Consider the following 27517-nt stretch of genomic DNA (forward strand, 5'->3'; position numbering starts at 1 on the left):
AGGGTGCATTTCACCTGGGCATAACTATCTTGGCAGAGCTTCGCCTAATCCCTTTATCGCCGCAACAACACAAGCCAGAAGCGCGTGCACGAAAGGCGCGCGACATTTTTTGGACAATATATTTCTCCAGCGCTGCACCCGATCTGTCCCTAAAACAGGCTTGGCCTGAATGGTAAAGGCACCAGTTCTGTTGCAAAGAGAAGCTGACTTTGAGAGTTTTGCAATTTAAGGGCCATATGCCCACGCAGATTCCCGCGTCGTCCCAGCACGCCCCGGCCCTAAGCGAGAACATGCAGTATCGTTCTCAAGACATTGTGTAGGGATCAAGCACATTACGAGGGCTCACCAGCTACGAGGCAACTCAGATTTGAAATTTTTCTGTCGATAGATGGCAGCACTTAAGTACCACAAAAAAGAGGGAACTTCTATTACCCCTCCAGGTGTGTAAATTCTACCGCGACACCTCCTCGACCGCGACACGAAAGTATTAGTTCTTCCGCGAACAAAAAGTAGGGCCGAGAACTTTCTGTGTATATCCTGCCAAAGCAGGGAGACCGAAGCACAAAAGAATAACCCGTCTCAAGGGGTGGTGGTCACAGAATGGACCTTTTTCCAGTAACCCGCTACTCAGCTGCCACAAGGAAAAGAGCGTTTTCCGGTTTGGGTCCCCCTAAGCTCCCTCGCATCTTTTCTGCGAAAATACATTTACAATGATAGGGTGGGGTATATAGCCTGTATTTAGAAGCAGTGTTGGTTTAGCCTAGCCAGAACAGATGAGTGTGAGCCATCTTTTCACACACCTTGGGAACACCTCCCCTTCTGCACTTTGGCCGGCTATTCCGTATTCCACGTATTCCTCCGTCGCCACACGCAATACAAGCCTGGTGACCGTGTACGAGTGTGGACGCCGATTCGACGACGCGGCCTCTGTGAGAAGCTTTTTGCGCTCTGATTATTTACGCTGCCAGTGTTTATTTTGCATTGTCTTTGCTCCTGTTGACCTTACTTTTTGTTTAAGCATCCGGCCGATGCTTCGTTGACAAAAGGAGTGCCGCGAAACTGTTGTACTACTTGTTTGTTTGAGTTCAAAACCGTTGGCGCGCGGGAATATCACTTTGTTATGCGAGATGCGATCAGCGTTATCTAGAAGGAATGCAGCCAGGCGCAACTATTTCAACATTATTCTTGGTTGTTGTAGTTGTTTTTCGCGCCTTATCTTGAAGGTTTCTCTTCGATGACTACCGAGCACGTTTGTGGCTATCGGCGTCGCCGAATTCTTCAGTTTATTTATGGGCGATAATCACGTCAGTAACTAAATTACTGCTGAAATAATTCGCTTCATGTCTCCTTCACTGCTTATAATTTCACCATGGAACAAATCAGACTTGGGTAAAAGGGTGAGATGTGTGGTTTGCAAAAGCACTGAGATCCTGTTGCTATTCGTGGCGACTTTGAACGCGAATTTCGTCATTGCGCAAGCGACTACCAACTGTTCTGGACAAAGTTGCTAGTAGTGGTTTATTGTTAAAAATAACAAAAACTGCAATTTAATAGAAGATGACCACTGCTGCCACGCCAACCGCGTGTTCTCTTTCTGAACTCAAATACGGCAGCGCACCTAAATTGTCATGACGTCTGGGGTTTGAAAGCGAAAATTCCACACCTACTATGGTATCCGAAAAAGTCTCATTATGAGCTCTGCCTTTTTATGTTTTTATATACTTTATATATTATATACTTTTATGTATTATATATTTTATATATGTATTTATATAGCGCCCCTTCCGAGCGTTTTTCTGATTGAAATGTGCGACTTTCGGAAGGGTAGTGCAAGAGGTGCGACTAGGTGTGGCGCATACCGAGGCGTCTCTAATTGGGAGAATAAAGACGGTTGGGGAACGCTTGACACATGCGAAACCGCTTCAGAAGCAAAACTGGATGATTTTGCCAGTTAGGCCATGAACAATTGACATCACGTTATTTACACCACAGAGATGTCAATTCTGGACTAGGGGGCTCGGAAATCCGCGAGCTCCTTTCTGCACATAAGGTGCAACCATGCTTACCCGCGTACAGTGGACAGCACCTGCACTGATAACGCGAACATTCTAGCAGAGATATGCCTGGTCGCGAGGAGAATTGGGGAATAAGAGCGACGCTCGACCAAAGATTCGTTAGAGAACCGATGTTTCGATGACGATCCGACACATTCTGGTTTCACTAGCTCGGAGCCAAAGCCGAACGTTGGCTTCGACCGGTTCTCATGATGTCGCAGTTGCAGTGCAGGAGGGGCTGAGCAGGAAAAGGAAGGAGACGGTCCTTTCTCCCCTTGATGTGGGCTGTTGCACTGCCATGGCCCATAGATAATTGTCCGCGAGTATAGCGTGAAATCGCAGGTGATTGGCAAGTGCCTCAGTGAAAGGAGGTTAATGGCTACGTCATGACAATCAGTCTACGCCATTAGCCCCGTTTATATGAACCCGATAGCGTCGGGTCGATTCAGGGGTACGGTTGAGCATAGTCAATCCAACTCAACCGCTGCGTGTTTACACGAACTCGATTTTAGCGATTCGACAACAATTCAGCTGTAGCGACACCAAGCATCGAGCAAGCAGTAGCAGCCTCCAAGATTGAGGCACGCCATCGCTGTACCGGAGGTGCGACGGCGCATGTGGAAAGCAAGTTCGCATTTATCCCCTTCCCTCTCAATAACCCTACTTTTGGAACCAACAGCGTTTACAAAAACATCGGTTCAGTGTCGAGTTGAGTCGCCTACCCCTTGCGGCGGAAATGACTGGACCCGACCCGTCGACTCCCGGCTTGGTGTGCGTACCAGTACCGGTTTTCAAACAACCAGGCGTGTGGGTTGACCTAAGCGTCGGCCGCTATCGGCTCGAGGCCCTCCTATGAGGAATATTCACAGCTTCATTCTTGACTTGTATCGACACCTGGGTCACTGCGCGCTTGCGCTGGGCAAGGAACAATGCTGTTGTCCGACACTGTCCTGAATAGGGAGCCCCCATCCTGTGTTTTGGCACTAACAATGCCTTATTGTGTGGCTGCCGGGAGGGGAAAGGTGGGGGGGGGGGGGGGGGGGCACTTTTGGGTGTGGCCTTGCATTCCACTTCCTTTCCGCCCCAAGAGCTCGAGCAAAAAATAAACGCAGAAATCCTTTCCGAATACAGCCCAAGCAAGAAAAAAAGAAAGAGCTCAGGCCCGTCCAAGTTCTGAGTAAAAACCTGCGCGCATGAACACAGACAACCAAGAGGCTGGTGGTAGAGTGTAGTAGCGATGAAATATTCTGTCGTCAGATTGAGCCACGTCGCGCTAGTTAAATTTGGCGAGAATTTCAAATCCCCGCAGAAAATACATACACCACTTTCAGAGCCTGTAAAACGCAAATACTACGCTCGATGTGAATGAAAATTGCGGCTTGACAATGAAGAAAGAAAAGGGAAAGAAATTTTGCGGACGAAATTCTCATATTTGGCTGTTTTTTCACGAGATGACATGAAAGAGCGACATATCTAAATGTGCAATTTTTCTGGATATTTACCTCTGATTTGTAAAAAAAAATAAAACTTAATAATATCTGTCTGCAACATTTCCTCCATTCATTACAGAAGGAAAGGAAACGCTGCCACAGACCTCATGAAAATCGAACCATTTTTAGACACGCTACAGCTTCTGAAAGTTCCCATGTATTTCCTATGGACACTGTCACTGGTGAACATCGCTGCCAAAGTACTGTGTGAAAGGAATGTCCACAAGCTTGTCAATCACATCTGTGGCTAGACGCGAAGCCAACACTGACAATTCCCTCAAGCAAGCCCAAGAAGCTATTGTGGAGCGGCTTATAATGGCCACACCCAGCGCATTCCTTTCCACCATAGGAAACATGCAGTTGGGCGGCCGCTACAGGAAAGAGGCCCAATGGCATGCGAGCACTGCTCCTAATTATGAGTCCTGCCGCGCAAAGGGAATTTTCGCTCCCAAGAGTAACCGGTTCCGAAAGAAACCGAAACTCCCGCCAGGTGCCGCGGGAAAAAAAGCCAGTCGAAGCAATCCAGTCCAATCCCCAAAGTCGCCAGCTGCGGCGCCATGTTCTTTTTGTTGCCGGGTTGCATTTCGGGCGTTGTTTTTGTATAGTAACGTTGCGTTCCGTGGTGCGCCTTGCGTGGAATTTTCGTGCTGTGGTTCTCTGAATGTGTTAAAAAATTGGTGTGCGACTTGTGCGCTTCGAAAGACCTTCTGAAGCGGTTGTTCTGAAGATATCGGAAGACGTCGTATTGCGCCTTGCCCCACGCCGTGACAACGCCGGCAACAACGTGGAAGAAAGAACAACCTGGCGGGATTGCTTAAGAATGTGAAATTTTCTCTCAAAATGTTGTGGTGGGGTGCGTGAAGCGCTGTAAATGCTGCTGGGTGTTCTCTGACAAGTTCTTGGGAGTGCAGTAGAAGTTCGAGTTCAACGCAGCGGCTTCCGCAAGTGCGCTGTTTTCACGTGACCACGAGCCAGTCACACAGCCATGGAAACCATCGCTTCGCACCTATAACTTCTCTGCAGCGAAGAAGTTCCGATATGGAGTATAGTTGCATGTTTTTTATCTCATGGTATACTTGCCCTCACTATTGCGATGAATGGGACCAGCGCGTGGAATGCACTGTGTTGGAACGACGTATGCTTCTCAGTGGCAGTGGTTCTCGGCGTTTAGTTTTTCGTGCTTGTGTTTGTATGTGCGTGTGTGCACAGGGTATAATTCCAAGCTCAACAAAACATGGCCTGCCTATTCCACGTTACAAATGCGCACAGTGCACAGCCGTTCAGTGCCTGGAAGTGGAATGACGATGTAGCTGCAGCTGTCTGAGTTGCGAACGTCAAATGCACAAGAAATATTGCCGATGACTTTCGCCACGAAAATAACTTTTCTGAATTCCTTTCCGGCGTTGTTCGCTCACAGAGAGCATTAAGCATTTTATGGGCACTGAATTTGGTTGATTGGCTTATTTTTTTGGCATTTCAAGCATACTTCGAACTGCTGCAGTAATGAACCTCTAGAAAGAAAAAAAATAGTAACGCACCTTTACACCTTCCAACTTGTCGCTGGGAATGCTTTCGTTTTTGTAATTGCACACATTGGGCTGTACCATCGCAAACTGCGCATAATGTTTTTTCGACTGTGCTTTTAAATAATTTTGTTTCAAAGGACCTTATGTGTGCAATGGTGACACGTGCAGTTTCGCCAGAGTTCTTCAATGAGAGAAGTACTGACAATTAAATTTCGCCGAGATGAGTAATTGGAGCTTCCACTCGCGCTGTAGTGTCGTACCGTAAAAAGTTAACTACTTTACATTGTGTTTCGTCATGTCTGTGGTATTGGTGCTGGTTCATTTGCCTGGCTGTAATTTCAGTGCTTTTCTGCAGCAACTGAAACAATGCTTTACTGATCTCACTACCAGAGCGCTAGGATATCGTGAGTTTTTAATGTGCCTGTAACTGAAAGGAGTCATTTAAATGCAGGCAAAGGATTATTTGGGAGGTAGCAGTTTGAACACTAATTTTACATTGTTAATACACCTACTATTTTTTAAAACTATTTCAACCCAGCGTTATTGGAGCAATAAAGCGAGTTTTCTAAATGGAACAGGATCAGAATTGATGAAGTGCTCTCCTCCTTAACAAAGGGGGTCGACGGCATCATTGTCTTGTCAGATGTTTAGTAAGTGCAATTACTGTGTTTGAGGCACCAGTCTGAGAGGCCCAGATGTGGATGCTCTGTGCTGCCTATCAGCTATGAAGGTTCAGTGAGAGCTGTTCTCACAGTTTTCACTGGCCCTAATTTTCTTCCTGCAATTAGCCGGTCACTTGTAAAACACAGAAGGTGAATTAATTCTCTAAGAACAAGTGACTGTGAATGACATGCATTATAATAGCAATAAATATTTTATGTATCAGAAGAATATCTTCACAGGCTAATGTAATAGTACTATTCATGGTCATGAAATTGTTCAATATGGCAGGGGTATCAGTCAGAGCTGGATGGTGTGTTTACACTTCTTTTCTAAGGGTACATTGCATTTATTTTGAAGTCATACTTTCTGCATAGTGCTGTTAGCAATCTTTTCAAAGCTAGATAACCAGAGCGCTACTGCTTAAACATGTTGATCTGATTGTTGCATCTGTTTGCATTAGTGTGAAAGCAGTTGTGTGCTCGGCCTCACTGAGAGATTTTTTTTTCTTTGGCCTATACGCAGACATCTGGGTACTTCAGACAGGCAAGCATGGGTTACGCATACCTGATACCTCCTCATCTCTGCACAGACAAGAACGACGCACCTCATAATCTGCCAACCAAGTCACATCATCGGCTTACTGCAAGTCATCAGCACATTTTATGATAGAAAATACTGCTGTGTATGCAACTGAATTATTTTACTGTGGGATATGCACAATGAAGATCATATCCAAATAATAGCTGGAAGTGCCGGCATGAACTGCCTCCTGTTGCCAATTTTCATTTTCAGAATAATGCAATCAATTAAAACATCTGAATTACAAACTAAACATGTTTACACCAGCATGGTTAGAAAGGCAAACATCATATCAAGCGTTTGCATATTTCATGTGTGTGCTTTGAGTTGGTTGTTAATATCCCAGCACATTTATCCTCCTTACTATTAATTATAAAAGAAAGCAAGGATCATGAAACAGATTAGTTTTCAAAATATTTGTTTTGTTTCTCCTCTAAACCGGATATGGCTTTTCTTCTCATTTTTATTTTTGTTCACTTAATTACTACAGCACATCATACCTTTCTTGAGAAATGAATTTGGCAGCCTGCTTCTGATGATCTCTTAGATTGTTAGAAGCAACCTACCTATTGTGAATCCAGACAACACTTAAACAGCTCAGGAAAGCATGTGCATAGGTGTAAAATTATTTGCATGTTGGCAGCAGCAGTTCAGTGAAGAAAGGGGGCTGTAACAGATGAGATTCACAGCTTAAGTTGTCACCTAACAAGGGTCGTCAAACAGCCAACTCTAAAGCGTCCTATTCTGACCGCTCTCTATTCCCTATGGGTGGACCAAGCTGTACATGCAAAGCAGTGCAGGAAAAGACAAGTGACATATATGTAATAAAAGAAGCCAGTCCTTTTGTTGGGCAGTCACGGATTTCGTGTACAGTTTTTTTTGTGGTTAATAGAAGGCAGTGCAAACCGGTCAGAACGGAAAGGACAACCAATTCGCCCACTTTTGTAAACAGTAATATACGTGATGGTTAACTGGGTCATTACTGCTCAGTATCAGATATTAAGCACTCCTTGAAATTTGCATTCTCATGAGATGATTTTTAGTCACGCAGAGTAGAAATGAATATTATACTTTTTGTTTTGCTCATTCTTGTATTTTGCCTTGCTCTTATTCCTGCTGCTTAATGGAGTACAGACATCTAAGGTATGGGGGAATGTTTTCTGCTTTGTAATGATGCATAAGGCATTATTATACATGGATACAATAATTCCATGTATAATACCATATGATATTCTGGTACGACCGCTAAATAATTTATGACCGCATTTCTTTCTCATGCTGTTTCTGTTTCAACAGCCGAATGATGACTGTGACATCAAAGCATGCTTATAGGTCACGGGAGACATGAAAAAACTACGACATAATCACTTCTTTGTCATTTTAATTTGCTGCAATGCTAAAGGCAGCTGATCTCAACAGCCGGAATGACAACGAATGTCAGCGATATGCTGTTTTTTCATTCTTCACGTGACCTATAAGCAGTTTAACGTCACATTCATTGTTCAGCTGTTGAAACAAAAACCGCATGAAGGAAAAATTAACTTGTAAATTATACCACCTGGTGATTCATGCATAGTAGTGTCTTCTGCATCATTGTAGAGAAGAAAACATGCCACCAAAATTAAATGTCTATACTCTTTCAATAACAGGTAAGGTTAATACTGCAGAGATCTCGCATTTGCTCTTCAAAACAATTTTAATCCCTTGATCATGTTCACTTTTTTATTATGCTCACAGTCCTTGGACAGCTGTAAATGATATCAAATCAAATCAAAATTTATTCTTCTGTATGCGTACATATTCATACACTCTGATATGCCTAGGCACATTTTGCTTGTCGGCTGATCAGGCAGCAGGTGGAGAAATAACTTTGTATGAATACATTTCTTTTCTAAACAGTCATGCTAACACAGACAAAAAAGACTGAACACCAAATAGCACATATGAAACAACTCAAGCTATACACATGGCAATACATTTGCACACCAATTTCTTATGTCCATCATCATCCTACGCTTGTTATTTGCAAAACATAGATCATTGGGAATTTTATTAAATACAGCTGGTACATAATAATTGCGCATCTTTTTACCATAGTTTGTATAAACCCGTGGCTTAACAGAACGTTCCGTTTTTCTCAAGGTGACATCTTTTTTTTACGGGAGTCTTATATTCATTTGAATAATAATACCGCGTTAACAGAACAAAGTGGAAGAGTTCATGAATCTGAAGGATGCCTAACTCATTGTATTTCCCTTTCATGTCAACCGAGTGTAGTCTGGTGGCGTATTCTATTCTTTTTAGGATAACATTTAATGCTTCTTTCTTGTATTCGGAGCAGGTACCATATACAGTAATGCCGTACTTTAAAACAGGTTCTACTAATGCTGTATACATCAATCGTCTAAGATGAAGCGGAGATTTGCCACAAAGGTGATACATCATAGCCGCAATGGCCCTTATCTTTCTAGAGAGAAAGCCGATGTGGTCGCTCAATGTGAGGTGTTGGTCAAAGTGGATGCCCAGGTAGAGAACTGTTCTTTCCATTTGCATAGCGTTAAAATTACACTGGTAACAATGGGATGAGTGAAGGTACAGTGGTTGGTTTAAAATAACAATTTTATGGGGGTTTTGTTTTGTTAACGTTTAAAAAAATGAAATTTTGCGAGAACCAGTCAAACACTCCACATATATCTGTTTGAAATGATTCCACGCCTGCACGATAATCAGTAGCTTCAAGTGCTAGAGCTGTGTCGTCAGCGTATTGAAAAATGTTTGACTTAAGCTATAATAAACCCAAATCAGATGCATATAAGTTAAAAAGCAGTGGGCCAAGTGTACTTCCTTGAGGTACACCGAATTTAACATTTTTTAAATCTCCGTGTGTATTATCAAGCATCACACACTGCAACCTATCTGTAAAATAATTGACAAAAAACTTGTTAAAGTGACCGCGAAAACCAAGTGAGCTTAATTTTTCGAGTAGTAGCGCATGGTCTATCGTGTCAAATGCCTTAGTTAAGTCCAGAAATAAGGCTAACACAATGCGATTATTTTCTAGTGCATTGTAAACACAGTCAGAAAATTCTTCAAGAAGTTTAGTCGTACTTCTATTCCTTGTGAAGCCAAATTGCGCAGCATTGATCAAAGAGTATTTTTCACAGAATGATTCCATAACATATGCAAAATGCTTTTTCATAATATGTGCTGCTATTGATGAAAGTATTGCGATTGGCCTATAATTTGTACAATCACCTTTCTTCCCGTGTTTGTAGATCGGCCTGACAACAGATATTTTAAGTTCTTGAGGTATATCACCAGTTTCGAATACACCATTCAGTATGTTCATAAGCACTTCTTTCAAAACGTCAAAATTTCTGCAAAGATCTCTTAGACAAATGCCATCACATCCCGGTGGCTTGAACTGCTTCATTCTGCATATAATGCTCCATAGCTCGTCAACTGTTATCAGTGGCAGATATGCGGTATGCACACATGGCCGTTTCGGTCGATGTGGCACAGACCTGACTGCTATATTTCGCAACTTTTTTGTTGTGTTTATAAATATATCATTAAATTTATCGCAGAGCATTTTCATGTTCTCCTTTGGAAAATTCTTCTTTACTGCTTCATCAATGGAAGTCTTTTTCTGTCTACCCATCAGTTCATTGGCAATTTGGCACGTTTTCTTTCCGTCATGTTTGTTCAGTGAAAACTGTCGTGCATAAAAGGAGCTTTTCGCCAGTCGCATTTTCGCAGTTACCCGGTTCCGCAATGTGCGATATTCATCTCTTAAAGCTTTATCTTCAGGTAGCTTCCTACATTTTTGCCACGCTTTGTCTTTCGCACAGCACAACTCTGCTATCTCATGAGTTATCCACTTCTTATCTGGTCTCCTTATTTTGATGTTAACAGATTTAGTTCACTTCAATAGTTTCTATATAAGCTGATGTGATCTAAATCTAAAAAGGAACTCCAGTTAACATTACGAATTAAATTGTCTACTTTTCTTAGCCTTTTGCTATGGCTCCAAATAGCATTTTGCACCTTGTGTAGGGCATAAATGCATCAAAATTAAGGCAGGCTCATACCAAGAGGTATTCAAGGGGGAAGGCTAGGCAGTATTTCAGTTGGTACTCCGCTGTCTTTTTTCATGAAAACATGCTCTCTTTCAGATGTGATCTTTGTTGCATATTTTAATCTAAAATTAATTGTTCCAAAATAAAATCTGCAGATATTGCTCACGTGCCACACCTCCTACCCATTTTCATCATAATTTTCATTTTCATCATAATTTTCATTTTCATCACACTTCTGAAGTCTATTGCTTCGCACATCACGCAATACTAAACATTATGGAGGACGCTTAAGACTACTTACGTGCTTTGAAAACAAAAAATTCTTTTTGTTTTTCTTTATTTTCTGCTCCTTTCTAATCACATACATACTCATTAGCATACAGTCATAAGGCAACCCAAATACTAGGTTCACCATTGTTTGCAAAGAAGGAACGCGGGTTTGTGGCCTACGGGTTGCGCTCTCGCTTTTGCAATTTGAAAGCCCTGGGTTCTATTCCCCGCATCTACGGAAGAAATTTTATTTTCTTTGCGTGATCAGAAGGGTTTCGGGACGCCCCTTTTTCTGGACGTCGGGTTTCACTGCCCATGGCCCATATATAAAATATTCCCATTTCTAAAGCATATCTTCATCATTCAAAGCACTCCGATCGACCACGCCACGGGAACCTATCAGCAGCTCGCTATCTCAAAGCCGCGGGATGTTGCCGTAGTAGTTTGCAAGAGCGAATAGGTTAAGGACAGCAGCCCCTGGTATTTTGCACATCTGCGAAGCGCCAGCAGCGTCAAGGGTACCTCGCAGCACCGCTGAAGTCACAAGACATCTAGACGCTAGTCCCTTAATACGACCTATAAAATGCAGCCCCTACGCATACACCGATATAAAAACGTGATGGCCCGGCATCGTATACGCACCTTAATTGCGAGAAGGGATTTGGCTTGCTCCTTGATCAGAAAGAAGATGGGGCCCGGAACCCCCGAGGCCAGGCTCCTGGCTGCCGAGCCGCAGCCAGCCTCGCTGGCTTCGTATGGGTCATCCATGCCACCGTCGGGGTGCTGCGCAAACAAGGGGAAAAAAAGAGCAAAATTGCAGATTTCTGCCATTGGTACTCCGACCGCCGCCATTGACTGCGCAAAAGAAACCTTTGGCACCCGCCTGGGCATTCAGAAACCCAGACATCCAGATCTTGAATGCGTCAACAGCGAAGACCTACACCCAAGGTTCTGAGGAGCATCGAGGCGCAACACAACAGGCACAAGGTGACCGAAACTCCGAGCGCGTTCCTGCCCGCACAACCTCTCAAGTTCACCAGTGTAGGGCAATGCGTCCGCTTATAAATGTGCCAATGCATTATCGATGACACTGTGCACAAGGGTTGAATAAACGAGAATCTGCTGCTTCAGAAAGCTCCACGATATTTCGGATGTCTGCGTCAGTGTTCGCTTTTCGCCACAGATACAAGCACTGAGCTTCCTCCACAAGTTACCACCGCCACTGAGTTCACTAGTCCAGCAGCGAGCTCGACACAATCGACTTTCAGTTACGACAACGACTAGTCTGCTGCGAACCACAGAATGGCTACAACTCGAATGCACTCGCAGCGGACGACACAGCTACAAAAGCGCCACTGCTTCTTAAAGGGACCATGCAATGAACAAAAAGTCGCTTGTAAATGTTTTAAATGCTTATAAATGATCCTAAGAAGCATTCACACCAAGTATGAGTCTTCGAAACTAAGCCGGCAATTTATTATAAATTCTTGCTCGTAGTGACCAATTTTGAAACTAAAATCGTGAAAAAAGACGTCACTATACCCATGACGTCACAGGGCCACAAAACGCTGTCATTCGCAGGAGCCACGGCAGCCAAGACGTCACGGGCACACTTCCGGTAGCCGTGAAAATCGTCTGCTCGTGCCCCCGCGTGACCCTCTCGGCCAAGCGCGAGCTAGGGCATTGCCTTCGCGCATATGGCTTCAATTTTCCTCTGCCGCCTCCTCCTGCCTGGAGTTCCGGAGCCACTCGCAGTGGTTCGCCGAGTCGCTAGTGTCGTCGCTGGCGTTCAGCCGGTACGGCGTGAACGCATACAGCTCGATGCCCATCGCGGCCGTAAGAGCGAGCAGTCGCGCCTCAAGGTCCGGGTCCATTACTGCTAACTACAACAGACGACAAGCAAAGAACGCGCGCCGTAATCACGCCGCCGACGCCGCTGCTGGGGTGCTAGGAGCGACAACCGGAAGTTGCAGAAGGAACGTCAGCGGATGACGTATTCATGGGCGGGACCCAGTCCCAGAGCTGTTTTATTTTTGTCTGGTTCCCCGCGTGTACGATTTGAGGGGGGAGAGGAGGAGCGTAATTTTTAATCGTCTATATATTCGTTGTTATTGATGCTCGCTTAAAAATTCTTGCGTTGGGGTGACGAGTGATGAAACGCCTATCTCTCGTCTGCTTTACGTAATGCCAATTAATTTATTGTATAGTCCCTTTTTTAAGTGCACATGACTTGAGGCGGTTCTGTGCTCTGACGTCATAGCCTGTGAAAACCGTAAGCCTTGAAGCAAATCAAAGCTAGCGTGACATCGCCAAGTTTGCAGGCATTCATCACCGAAGAGCGCAAACAAGACTGAAGACAACATGGTGCGGTTTTGCTCCGCTGTTGTATTGCTTGCACTCCTTAATGATAAAAACTAGAGCAGTAATAAGTCCTTAAAAAAGCAAACTGGCACACCTACTCCCGTTCCGCCGTGCCTAAGGACGGACCTGCGCATAGTTATCGGCAAAAAGGACAGCACCTGAAAACTTGCTGTCTGCACTCCTTCAATGTAACAAGGGGGCCATATCTAGTAACGTTTCATTTCGCTTCCTTTTCATTTCGTCGTGACAAAAGCAACATGAGCTGGGGAAACAAAAGTAATCACAGGAACGGCCGCTCTGGTCACGGCATCGCCGGCAGTCGCCCTAACGCAGCCGCATCCAGTCCGGCCCCAATTCGTCGCACAGACATCGCATAGTTCCTTTTTCGAAACGGGATTAGAGCTGAAAAATCAAGCAAGGCTTGTAAAACGTGCCGTCATGCTTTGTGTTTCTGCCACGGCCAGCGTGACGTGATACTCCAGGGCCGCAGTCACCGGTAGCAGCGAAGAATGGCAGAGTATCAAATGCAACGAGAACAAAATCAAAGGTTACAAAATACTGTCCCAGCTTTACTTGCGTCCACTGGTCCTCGCCCCGATAAGTGGGTATTTCATCTGGAGCAGCAACTCGCTTTGTTTTACATTAAGCATGTGCGAAACGCCTGCTCTGCCGCTGCAGCGCTGCGTTTAATTCATGGCACGACTTGGGCAGCGCAATCAACGCCCTTAGGTGCATGCGGGCTAGCGCAGCCACAGTCTTCTAATATTTCCTTCTTCAAAGACTTTCTCGGTCATTCTGTTCTCTGGTTGGTTGCCCAACTGAGATGTAGACATCAGAGATTCGCAGAAAAATTCCCTAAAAAATGACCTGATTTATAACGGAGGTTGAATGACCGCTAACGCCTCAGCTTAAAAAAAAAAAAAGCTGAAGGCGAGCAAAGGCTTCGTTCGTGCCAAGATGTGCGCACTTCGGGGTACCATAATTCGCGAATGGAACCCATGAAATGACAAGAAATTATCGCGCGGTGGTAAACGATGGCGCGGGCTTCGAGGCACCCCAGCTAGGCATCAGTCGCTTGCTCTCCTTTTTACGTATGTGCTCACGTGTACAGTTAAATTCTCCTCGAAGCTCTACGCCATACGAGTCGTGAGCACTGGGCACATGTGCCGCGGAATAAAGTGGGCGCGCAGGCAAGTTCCGACTGATGTTTCGCAGGGCTTCCACACGGCGACTCGGCTGTCATTTGTGTAGCCGCACTTAGTACGACAATTATTAAAACTCGATACTACAAAAGAACAAGAAACAGTTCCACAGGGTTGACAAAGGACCAACTCTGCGCTTGACCAACATGCGTCTTCTAGATTCCTCAAAAATACCAAAAGCAACAACACAACACAGGCTAGGCGGCGTGAAACGCGACAATTCCCCGCGAAAATGCTTCTGAAACAGAACAGACGTAGCCAGTAACAGCCTAGAGAGAACAGCGCGAAAACATGTTCAAACTTAATCGAAAGCCTTAAGAAAAAAGACACACCGTGTAGAGCATGCTGCGCGAAAAGGAAATGTAAGAGAAAGAGTGCTGTCAAAGCATCACTTAACGACTAACGTAGCTGCCAGGCTGAACTATTCAGACAATTTCATTCCCCAAACAAAAAAAAAGCATTCCCCAACAAAAAAAAGAAGAAAAGTACGCTCAAGTGGGCAAAGAAATTCCATTGACGAGCTGGCAGAAAATAGTGACTTCTCTTGTTTAAACACAAGGGTGCACCACAACACTGAGCCTAGAGTTAACCTTAACCCTGCGGGAGCGCTTCTCCACTCACACCAAAGCGATGCACCGAAGCGAGCTTCGCGATATGAATCCGCGCCCGCGTACTGAGGCTAGTTCCCGCGCGACCGCTACAGCAGCTAGAGAGGACATCCAGACGGCAGAAGTGCCACCTGTCCGCAACAGCTAAGAGGTGCAGCGGCAAGAAAACAGGCCACGGAGGGAGGATGCAAGGCACCACTTGCCTAGCGCTCACCGTTTTGCCGCAAACGGTAGCCGGAGTCGCCCAGGAAAAGCGACGGTGCGGAGACTTTGAGAAGCTGGCGGGATACATGGGGGAGATTAGCACAGCGAACAGCCCAAACGACCTGGCTCCTGCAAACGGGCGGCTGCCAGCGGCACGCGGCACGCGGCCGTCGCCTCTTCCTCTTCGCGGTCGGCCACCTTCGGCCACGCGAACCGCGGCGGCACCAAACAAATCTGGACATCCGCCGGCACGCGATCTTGAGTCACGCGCAACGGTACCGTGCATCAACTTCCGGTTTTGCCTTCTACCTCGTCTCAAAGGATTTTAAACGGCGAATTTGGCTCCCAAAGATCTCAGGATGCAATCTAAATGATAACGCGCATCCTGAGGGAAATGACAACTTATTTTAGTGCAGATAATTATTGGATAGGGTTAATTGGACAGACATGAGAGAGGTCTTTGTCCTGCAGTGGACCTAGTCAGGCTACTGCTGATGATCATGGTGGAGGTGAAGAGAAAAAAAAATTGACATCGACTGAGTCGTGTAAACGGCGATTTTGGCTCTAAAGCATCTCAAAATCGAAACTGAATAAGAAGACACTCCAAAGAATAAACGACAGAATTTTCGTACTGTTAATGCTTTGTTAAACGAAAGCAAGAAAAAGTATTAGTAAAAAGCGGGCACGAACGCGCTGACTTACGGGTTCAAAACCACCGCGCCACAACAGCATTGGGAATGGCGCCATTAATTGTGCTTTCACCTGTGCTCACCAATATTGTGATAAAAGTATTTTCGTGCCTGAGCAGAACATCAGGTCGTGCGCCGGCGAATGTGTGGCTGCCAAAAATGCGGCCAACCGGGCCGCCACTCCCACTGTGCGACAAATCACGGAGGAAGCTGAAGACAAACAGGAGGCAAAGAAAAGGACGAACAAAAGAGAACGAAAAATGGAAAGCGCATCGAAAAGGACAGCAAATTTGTTGGGCTTTCTGTTTGTTAAAGACGGCCTAGCACATCCGCCATAATAAAGTAACGTGCAAGATAACTCGCCAGATAAATCGCGAGCCGCTTCTCCGGTATTCTGCTTCCCCTAAATTAAAAATAAATAAATAACTAAATAGACAGACGCCAACGTGGGCATAAAAATAAATCGCGCGCGAACCACCTCTGCCAATAGTAATTCGTTTAGAAGTGGTTGCTGACCCATATTGCCACAAAAATGACTTTAGTGCCACCACGGCGGTAGTTCCAAGCCGAGAAATGGAACACATGAAAGCACCATGCGTGGGACCAATACATATCTTTCGGCTCGAAAAGCAACTAAAAAAAAGTGGTGCCTGCATTTAAAAGATGCGTGATTAACGAAAAGAAAATCAAAAGCCCATGTCTTTGACAGGTAAGTGTTGCCACTGCCTTCAAGACCACCCCGACGAACGCAGGATTCTTCCACCACACAAGGACACAGTCCAAACGCTGCAACGGACGTCGGCGACTCTTCGTGACGACAGCGTGTGGAGCGGAGACCTATTGTCTTTGCACGAATAGAGCTAGTACGCAAGCATCGCTCTGTACACCCTAGTCCTTTTCTGCACGGAAGATAAGACTCAGCTTTTTCTAAGTGTAGGGTTACGAGTGCGTAAGAATGGGCCGAGACCGATATTTTAAGTGCCCTCGGAGCGCGTGTGTGGCGGCGCTTCTCGAACGTCAGCTGCACCCAACCGCCGCACGATGCCAGCCCCACGCGAGCGAAGCTTCAGTGCCCATCACTAAGGAAGGACAGCGAAGCCACGCAGCCGGGGGAGAGCGGGACGCCTGTCAAACAGGATCCGAGAGGCGCAGCACCCCAAGTGCCACCAGGAACGTGGGGTGCGCAGTAAGCGACGGCTCCGGTTGTTTCGGTGTCTGAAAAATTCGCTGCAGGCACTTAGATATCTCTTCACTGCGGGACGGCGACAGCCGTTTGCAACTCACTCCACAAATTTGAATTTGCCGCTCTTGAATTCATTTCGCCACAGAGCAGCTGGCGCGAGCGTGGCAGAGAGATCACGTGACACCACGAAGTCACGTGACCTAAATTGTAGCGAACGGACGCGAGTATGAGCCATTAAAGGATATATCGCCTTACTAACCTGTTTCGCACGGCTTTGCACACATCACGCCGAGAGAAAATGAGGTGAGCAGGATAGAGACTTAAACCGAGTGCGCATGCACATAACCTAACGTAGCGCTGTGCCGCTTGCGTGCGGGTCTTACGGGACGGTTTCGAAAGGAACCTTGTCATGGTTTGCTTTTAAGGGGGTTTAACGTGTCAAGGCGACTCAGACTATGAAAGACGCCGTAGTGGAGGCCTCCGGAAATTTCGACCACCTGGTGCTCTTAACGTGCACTGACATCGCACAGTACACAGGCCTTTAGCATTTCGCCTCCATCGAAATGCGACCGGGATCGAACCCGCGTCTTTCGGGCCGGCAGCGGAGCGCCATAAAGAAATGAGCCACCGAGGCGACGAACCTTATCATGGGAGACAAGCGTTCAAGAGCACCTGTCGTGTATTTGTACGGTGAACGCTGGCGCTTTTGGACAGGTGGCATTCAAACATAAACAAGCGCAGTGCAAGTAAAGAGCTGCCTATAATCACTGGGGAGTAGCGACCCCGCGTCTCTAAGAAATGCCGCACAGTGCAAATAAAATTACAGAAGTGTGCATGGCCTCAGCATCCACAGGTTTCAGTCATGTCGTGGACTGCCCGTCTCGTCTTACAGCAGAAAGCGGACAAAAGAAATGCCTTAATGCGTTCATTACGCCTGAGGTGCGGACTGCTGTGATCAGCGTCATACTCATTCGCGTTGTAGGTGTGCTTGAGCAACATCTCGCGCAACCTACTCGGCACACATGAGAAAGGCGCTGGCGCACGGAACCAAATTCGCCGCTGATAAGCGTGTTTGTGGACCACTGCACAGCACTGAATAGGTGACTAACTTACTCCATGTCACCGAACGGCCTGCTACTTCAATTCACGCTCCTGTCAAAAAAATTGAGCCGCGGTGCCCCAGGCATGGGGGAATTTAAGCGAGAAATTTTGCATCAGAAAACCATGCTGAAGCCCACTTTCCTAGAAAGAAAAAAGCCCAAGATGGTTCAAATGGGATCGCTCCAGAACCGAGCGACCCATAAATTCTCCCCTGGCCCAAGGCACACTCAGCGTCATCCTTAACAGCAGTGGCGCGATTCCTTTCACGGAGCAGCCTCCGCTGGGTTCCCAAGAGAGCATACACGTGTCCCGCCCCTTCCCCTTGGCCCAGTGCGGTGGACGAGAATCAGCCACTGTGCGCCGACAGGCGCTCGCACAGAAGCCGCCTGGAACAGCGATCACGCACAAAAGGCTCGGGAGACGGCGGAACGCCCGTGCGCTCGCTCAGCCTGCGGACGCGCCACTCAGGGAGCACGCCGCGGCTCGGCAACGCGTGGACAAAAGCCGCGGCCAGGGCACCCGCATCCTGGGACGCGCGCCTACTTCGGCCGGTGTCGCCGCGTGCTCATTTCGTTCATAATGGCGAAGGCGGCAAAATAACGGTGAGCCGCCCGTTTCGCGCCCACTCGTAGCGGAGTCCGAAGCGCACAATGCGACCTTACGAGTTTTCCCACGAGGCCAAGTCAGGGCGAAATGGCCGGGTGCCCATTAGGCGTCACAGCTGTCGCCACGAGCCAGCTGCTGTGTACAATGTCGGGGGGATTGTTGTAAGGCGTGGAGGAAAACGGGCGCCCACGCGGGGACAGCGGGGCTTTTGGCAGCGAAATGTCAAAGGAAACTACAGTCGTGTCAACTCGTTAGCGTCCCGCGAACGTCGTCTCCTCACTACGCACAAAACCAACGATTTGACACACTTTTTCTTTTTTCACTTGTTACTGCCCATAAGTGCTTGGATGAAAACCCGTGCTGTTACCGGTGAAGAGAAACACGGTCCCATAACGCGTCTGAAAACCGGAGCGCGGGCAGAGTGTACTGCATTTAGGAAGGCATTATAACGACATTCTCACTTCCCCTTTCCAATACCCCTTGCCAAGACAGCCGCGCGACGCGAAGAACGACAAGCAGAAGCCAGGACGGCGTCCGGAAGACGACCCAAATTCGAGCACGCCTTTTGTAGACTTTGTGCAACGCACGGGCGGATGTGTAAAACAGCAGGAAGCGCGCTAAACACCGCGGTGTCCCAGCGAGACGAGCGAGCAGCTGCGTTCCCTCCCGCTGCCATTCCAAAAGGGGGGAGGGGGCTGTCTCTTGTCCTCCGGCCACATTGCCGGAATACTCCTGCGTCAGGAGCGTCTCTCCAGCGGCGCAGTCCGTAAAACTTCGCGATTACGAAATTATCCGCAGTGAACGGCTTTGAGCAGCCCACTGCTTCTGTGTTGTACCTCCGCAGCCTCTGGCCTACCTTTGTTCATGTTACGCGCGACAAGATGAGAGTGTATCACACTTTCATATAAGGTAGCGTGTAGAAATGCTGCAGTCGCGTCGCTCTACAAGGGACGAAGGAGTACATCATACAATATACACGGCGTCCCAGCTAACATGAGCCGCCAGTTTTTAAAGAAACTGTTACATGTCACGTGAATAAAGCGTAAGCCGTATTGGTGGCAGGCGTTTAACGGCCGCTGCAGCAGCAGCTCCATAAATCTTAGACGTCAATTTTAAACCACTGCCGATTCCTCAAAAAATAGCCAGGTAACTTCCAAATAATAACTTTGTGGTTCGGCCGGACAAATGATACTATCGACTCATGGACAGGATGCGAGATTACAATCCCAATTTGACCTCATGCTCCATCTTGATCAAGGCCGAGAATTCCAAGAGGGTATCCTCACACCGTCTGGGGCCTTAGCTTCTCGCATTACCGAAACGCTCGCTACAAGTGGAATCTACACTTCCGTTTGCCTTCCTGCGCTCTCCAGAGCTACAAAAGACTCGGAAAGCAGCGCGGACCCAGCCGCACCTGTGCGAACGCGTTATTGGCACAATCCGCCACGCGAACCAGCCGAGACGCAAGCTGTTCGTTCTCCTCGCGTTCAGGGATCAAAGGGACGCATCGAGTGACGCACTCCGGCGGCCGGAGCGCACCACTCGCAGGAGCTACACAGAACGGCGTGTATCGAAACGCCCTGTCCGCCGCACGAACACACCAACTTTTTCACCGGCTCCTCAAGCAGGAGGCGAAACTCCTCTCTCGCAGGGAAATACGGCACCAAAAAGGCCGTCCGTAGGCGCGGTGGTGGCGTAATGCGTGGTCCTAAGAGCCATGCCCACGACAATCCCACTGCGGAGCGCGCCGTAGCTTAATGTGCAGTCGGAAGGCAGAGCCCCGCAAAAGAACCGACTGTGTAGCCGCCGCTTGCAATACACATCTCGTGGTGTTGGGCACAAAGCGACCGCCAAAAAACAGGGACGCAGGCACTAAGCGGAATCGCCGCCGCATTTGCACCCGAAGCACGACGCCGCCGTAGTGGGTCCAAACAGCCTATCTGGGCAAAGTGAGAAAAATTTCAAAAACCTGTTCTAGCTGCCGTTCAGATAAGGCGGACGGCAGTGGAAAAGCTAGCGGGACAACCTCCGGTTCTGTTGCCCCAAAGAAAGGACGCGCTAGTGCAAAGACCCAATAGCCTGAAATGAGCACAAAAGGTCGCCGGCGCGGCCTGCACATGAGGAGTTTTGTCAGGTAGATTTGATGCCTTCTGCCGCCACTGAGAGGCGGCGTGCGCACAGGACAGTCTACAACTCGCCTATTCCACACGCGGTGACACGCGCCATTTCGGTCGATCCTGCAATTCTTCTGGTGCTCCGCGACCACGAATAACCATCTCAAAAGCGCGAACTTGACCGGCTTCCATTACAGAAAACACGCTGGCTCACTTCAGCAGGTTCATACTAAAGCGGCTTGGCATGAAAATCGTCATCAAAGCAAAGAAATTTCTAAAAAGAAATGAGGAAAGGGTCCGACACATGGTAGAGGCGTATCGCGCATTCGCTTGCGATGCCGCGTGCGTTACAGCTTACGGTCGCTACCAATGCTCAACCAAAGGGGACGGACGCGTAACCAACAGAGGTGCCGTGTGTGTTCGTTTTTTTTTTTTTTTTGCTATACCTCCACTGACTGCACGATTCGATTTCACAGAATCCTACGGTTTCGTCTCCGTCAAAGCTTCAGTTCATGGAGACGTGTGCAGATACGAGATATACGACCGCAAAAAAACGAGCGAGCGCACGAGCGTCCAGAAAAGTTTGCGGAAGTTCCGAAAGACATGTCATACGGCGGTTAAAAAGAAATACACAATTCTCGTGGACGATATTACAACTTCCCTTGCCGCAACAACAGATGTTACTACTCATAGCTGAGCTGTAAACCGCGGCTACGGCGGACTGCTACTGTGCACGAGCTGATGGATTTAATCCTAGCCGCCACGGTGGCTCAGTGGTTACGGCGCTCGGCTGCCGGCCCGAAAGACGCGGGTTCGATCCTGGCCGCGGCGGTCGAATTTCGATGGAGGCGAAACTCTAGAGGCCCGTGTGCTGTGCGATGTCAGTGCACGTTAAAGAACCCCAGGTGGTCGAAATTATTCCGGAGCCCACCACTACGGCGTCCCTCATAGCCTGAGTCGCTTTGGGACGTTAAACCCCCATAAACCAAACGAAACCGGATTTAATCCCGGCCACGGCAGCCGCATCGCGATGGAGGCGCAAAGTAATCTCACTCGCAGGTGTCAGTGCACATTAAAGGACCCCCTTTGGTCAAAATAAGTCCGCAGCCCTCCACTATGGCGTACCTCACATCCGCTCACTCTGCTTTGGCACCTCCATTTTTACGCAGCTGCGAATGCTAAGCGGCGCCGCTTCCTAATGCGCCGGGGAGAATTTCTATCACACAAAACAGCCCACCCAATGCAACTCTTAATCACGTAGCAACTTTTTTTTTTTGCACTGTACAAATACAAAAAAAAAGCCCCGCCGCGGTGGCTCAGTGGTTAGGGCGCTCGACTACTGATCCGGAGTTCCCGGGTTCGAACCCGACCGCGGCGGCTGCGTTTTTATGGAGGAAAAACGCTAAGGCGCCCGTGTGCTGTGCGATGTCAGTGCACGTTAAAGATCCCCAGGTGGTCGAAATTATTCCGGAGCCCTCCACTACGGACCTATTCGTTCCTATCTTCTTTCACTCCTTCCTTCATCCCTTCCCTTACGGCGCGGTTCAGGTGTCCAACGATATATGAGACAGATACTGCGCCATTTCCATTCCACCAAAAACCAATTATTATTATTATTATCACTGTACAAATACCGGTGGGGCTATACTGCGCTTCATGCTCTCAACTTGACGCCTGTCACGACGACAGATGCCGAACAGCCGCGGCAAAAAAACAGATGGATGGGTGGATAAACCTTAATTCTACTAACTACGACCAAAACAATACGGGGAAGGGTTCGGGAGTAGTGAAAAAATAAAGTGTCGCTACTAAATAGCGGCGGACGACGAAATAAAATATTAGTGCACCAATCGCGGGCGTAAATCGAGAAACAGCGCCGGCAGCTGTCATCGCTGACAGTTGAGGGCTACCTACGTACGGGTAACGGGTGGAGGTTTTAGAATTCGACGAGCTTAAAGGGGTCGAATATGTCGAACTTGCCGGTAAAGCGTGCGCAGTCATTTTGGGCTCGCACTTGAAACGGTGACGTAATCGCAGATTAGAATCGCGATTAACTTCAAACTTCTCCGGAGCGCACAGCGCCCATGATGACGTCATCTATGGTGCAAGTACAAACACTTGGTTTTAAAGAAAAATAAACCAACGCCAGCGAAGGCGAAGCTCGCCGAGTGTTGTTGTTTGGCGGCATCCAACGACGCAAGGCAGCGTGAAGTTGACGGCAGCGGAAATTTGAAATCTTACCTTCCCTGTCGACGCACCAAGCTTCTCCGCAGGCACTCCTCTGTTGTTGTGAGGAGAAGCCTGAAATTTATTCGTCGATTACGTCATCATTCCAAATGCGCGCGCAAAAACACTCGGCATGCTTTACCTACAGCCTATATAGATGTGAATCCTTGAATATAGCAGAATTTTCAAAAAGTGATGCAGTTGCCCTTTAAGGAATGCAGTGTGGCTGCAGCAGCCACTATTCGCTCAAAGTGGACCCGACACAAGCCAGTGTCGCAGAAAAACCCCCGACTTCTCGCCCTCATCCTGCACGACTTCGAGAGCGCCCAATCCCATTGCTCGGCCAACGAACGCGGGAGCTTCGGCGAAGACATGGAAAGAAAACGGTGCCGCATTAACCCTTTTCTAAGACCCCGCCGTAAAGGGGTCGACGAGCCCAAGGACAAATCCCTCCAGCCAAGGGCTTTCGCCCGACGCCGCGCTGCACCTCGTGCGCACATCCCAGCCGGTGTCGCCGATCGCTATCGCCCCCGTCGATGCGCGGGTGACCCCGAAAAGCCGCCCACTGCGCGGCGCGTACAACGGCCAGCGGAGAGAGCCGGCGATTGTTCCACTCTGGGCAGCGGACAGGGCGCCGATAAGGGGCCCATTCACACTGGCGGCGGAGGACGCCGAATCGCGCTGTGTCGCCCCGCCGCGGCCACAGCACACCAACAAGGGAAGCCATGTTGCCCGGCCGCCGAATCGCGGCGTGCATCCGCAAATGCAGTGCTACTGCCAGACGCGGAACCATTGTCCCCCCTCGCCCCCTGGCTTGTTTTCTCGATGCCGAGGAAACGCCGCGAGGAAAAGCGGCAGTCTTGGGGGATCCACGGTCGGCATGCTCGGTCGTCCCTGGACCCCAACGCAAGAGAGAGTAACGCGGACGATTGGCGTGGAATCGACGAGATGGCCGGGAAAAGCGGATGCATTCTACGGGGAAAAAACGACGGATCTGTCCTCCCGTTGTGTCCTTGTCCTCTTGAAAACAATGACTAATGGCGCTGTAGAAGTGCCGTCTACACAAAGACGCACGAAGACAGCAAAACGCCCCAGCAGCTCTCCTTGCAGAGCGTACGCGCTCTCGCCTACTGTGTTTAGCGCTAGCGAGCTTGAGCCGCAAGCCAGGCCGCAGTGAGGCCGTAATTAGCGTCGGGAATAAGACGCGACCATGCTAGGCATAGAGTGGGCAGAACATCCTATCGTTGTAGAATAGGCACAATGTACAGTATACGAAGCACCGGGAGAACCGCAAATTACGCATGAGAATATGACAACCTCACTTTGTTTTCTTCGAGATAAGGAGGTTTAAGGCATGAAATATTACGCGGGGAAAACTTCGTCCAATTTTCGTTATTGGCAAAAATCAATTCTGTGGCTTTTCTACGGAACGTTGACGTCTGTCCAGCAGAAAAACACGCATTTATTAGGGAAGAAATAGCTTGGGACGCCTACGCCGAAAATCCCCCCCCCCCCCCCCCCCCCCGTGATAACCGTTCTGAAGCGAATGGCAGTGTGTCTAGCCTGTGGGAGGTGCGTCAAAAAAAAAAAAAAACTGTGCCGACGCACTACAGGTTCACTTGCGAAATCGGCCGATAGCGATGAGACCCGTCATTTAATTTAATTTCCCGACCTTTTCTAACTTACGGTACAGCTCCCTTTTTAGTGCAACTATCGCCTTCCTTGTCAAAATGCGGTAACACACACACCAGGTGTCCCAGCTAAATGTATTACCAAGCTTTTAAAAGAGATGAACTGTCCTAGCCCCATGAAACCAAATGAGGGTTTTTCAGAGTCGCGTGGCCTAGTCTGTAGTATTTTTCGTTCTTCAAAGTTAATTAATTAGATAGGGCTAATTAGCTAACTTTTTAATTATTGATGAGGAACAAAGTGTCAAAGTAAAAGTTGTAGATCGTCTCAAAAAACCGCCTAGCCTCGCAGATCTATTTTGAGGAGCTCACACTGCGCATGTGACCTTTGCTACTCGCTTTAAGGCGGCGTAATGATAATGACGATGATTTCATTTTGATAGTGCAAAAGCACCATGGCCAATCATGCAGTGCTACGACTAACGTCTCCGAAGCGCTACCAAACGCCCAATTTTTCCAAGCATTTCACCCCAAGGCCAGAGGAAAGCTTTTGTCCAATGTAAATCGGTGGGCACCCGACAGCACTACAAGGAGTCTGAACCTCTTGTAAACCCAGACATTTTGCAGGAAGAAATGTCGGCTTGGCAACTTTTTATGTATACCTGACTTCGTGCCGCACTGCTTCGAGGGCTTCTCGTACATCAGTTAACTACTTAATACTGTGAAGAGGCTGGGGACTCTCGTTGCAAACATCTGCAATATCATTCAAGTAAACTCATTAATATATTTGGTAGACACTCCACAATCTCAGCTTAAAAACGAGGCAAAGCGCACAGCTTATCAAGAGTGAGCAGAGCACGAATTACCTTCGCAAATCTATTCAGGTAGCAAAAATCATGCGACTAGGATATTAAACTCGCATGCAAGTCAATGTAATCCGGCTGAATTTTATTCTGGCACCCCCTGTAACTTTTTTTTACCTCCGCTCTTATTATGTCACCAATACTTTAACACAACCCTTCAGTCGAATCAAGGTGCACGCTAATGAGTAAGTGCACTATGACAGCAGCACCTGATTGCATTGCGACACTGAGCGTCAAGTGAAGTGAGAGATTCCACGAAGAGCGCTCTGTTAGAAAAGTAATGAACGCAGGGAGTTGCCCCTTCGGCTCCACCATGAAGCTAACAGCACAAATACGCCACTCGGAGGATCATAACCATATTATCCTAGATAAATCGCGCTGACACTTTTACGGCTCGCGCCATTCTTTCCAAAGGGTATATTCTCGAAAGATCATTACATTTTGCTACGTCCGGATTCCTTTTCCCTACATGTCGCGCTATTACATATGAGATATCCAAGGAAGAGTTAAATACGACTGATGTTGGAGTAGGCCTCCTTACACTAACACTTCCCACAGCACAATCGCAGCATTGTGCCGCCTAACGCGATCGCGAGAAAGGGGCCGAACACGTCTGTAAAGCTGAAGACAATCGGCGAACGCCACCCTAGACACCGGAGCCGAGGCCAATGCAAAGGGTGCGGCGGGCAGCTTTTACGATCCCCGCCGTACCCCATCCGAAGAGCATGTCTTGAAAAAGTTTTCACAGCCATCGCTGCAGAGCATCCAAGGCATCAAACTTTCTTGCTCTCCTTTGCACCAACTTACATACCATGTCTCTGCCATAAGTACACAACGATTTCTTTTGCGTATTAGAGAAGACGTTACTACGATGCTCGCATTATGTATGAATGCAGCTACGCTTCGAACCAAAAGTACTAAATAAGAAACACATAGGGGTAAATTAAAACCACGACGTGGTCCCTTCCAAACCCTTCTAACGTGCTTTATGGCCAGGCATCGTTTCACAAAAATTTCTATTGCACAGCATCAGAGGCAGACGCCAGGGCCACAAACGCTACGTGTAATTACCGAACTATAATTTTCTGACGCGTCGTCGTAAAACGGCCACAAATATACAGCTCCCGCAAATCGCGTATTCAGTCTTCGCAAAGCAAGCACTGTGGTCAGCGTCACACCTGCTTTCAGCAGTTACTTCCATGGCTTCCTATGCGGTCAGGCATATGCAGTGAGGTCATATTGCCAACGCCTGTCCGCATGGTCGTCCACGAGGCACTGCATTAGCGAGTGCACTGTGGTCACAGTAGAGCGTGCCTATGTAGTGCTGTAAAGCGGAGCTTGTTTTAGGCTACGCCACAATTTGCGTACTTTGTTTAACCAACGGCTGGCAGTGCTGCTACAGCCACGGTCGGCACCGTCAAATCAGGGTCACGAACCCTGGCCCCTCTACGCATGCGAAAACTACCCGTGACTGGTTCGAACGCGCGCCCACGGTGACCATGACAGCGTGGATCAGGACAGACACGTCGACGACCGGTCACCGGTCGTTCTAATGCGCGTGTGCAACTCGGAGAATGCAGCACCCGATCCGCTGGGGCCCACAGTGGCTACCGTAACACCGTCGGATTTTCGTCAGAAAGCGCACAGGATGCCGTGCAAAACAAGTCGCTTTTCGGGGCAAAACAGTCGGGACCGCTCAGGCGCGCGACGAGAAAGACACCCCCCCCCCCCCCCCCCGGTAGAAGAAAGAAGTAGATATCACGACACGAACTGCAATCACAATAACAACAAGAATGAGAGAAAAGTGCATTTTGGTTCGCACCCAAGGCGAGTGCAGAAAAGAGGGAAGTGAAGCCATCGGCGCCATACGCGAGGAGCTCCCCTCGAATACATTCGGGGAGCGTGATCGCGGCCCGCACATATGTCCGGGCCTGCCTCCTCTGGCGTGCGCGTTTCGCCGCTGAGCAGCTGGGTCAGAGCTTGAGAGCGCCGCCTCCCCCTCGGGCGCAACCAACGCGCAACGCACGCAGCGAGCGAAAGGAGCGACGACGCTGCAGAGGCGGCCCCGCAC

The 27517-nt window shown here is 48.2% G+C and overlaps 1 protein-coding gene across 1 annotated transcript in view; it reads right to left on the reverse strand.

Annotated features, from left to right (window-relative positions):
- LOC144115179 (uncharacterized) overlaps positions 1 to 27517 on the reverse strand; it is a 180882-nt gene that overhangs the window by 31831 nt on the left and 121534 nt on the right. Inside the window, exon 3 of the mRNA XM_077649422.1 lies at positions 11304 to 11444. Within this exon, the coding sequence (XP_077505548.1) occupies positions 11304 to 11444 (141 nt within the window). The remainder of the gene's footprint in view (positions 1 to 11303; positions 11445 to 27517) is intronic.

This window comes from Amblyomma americanum, chromosome 1 (genome assembly GCF_052857255.1).
Source record: "Amblyomma americanum isolate KBUSLIRL-KWMA chromosome 1, ASM5285725v1, whole genome shotgun sequence".
NCBI classification, from domain to species: Eukaryota; Metazoa; Arthropoda; class Arachnida; order Ixodida; family Ixodidae; genus Amblyomma; species Amblyomma americanum.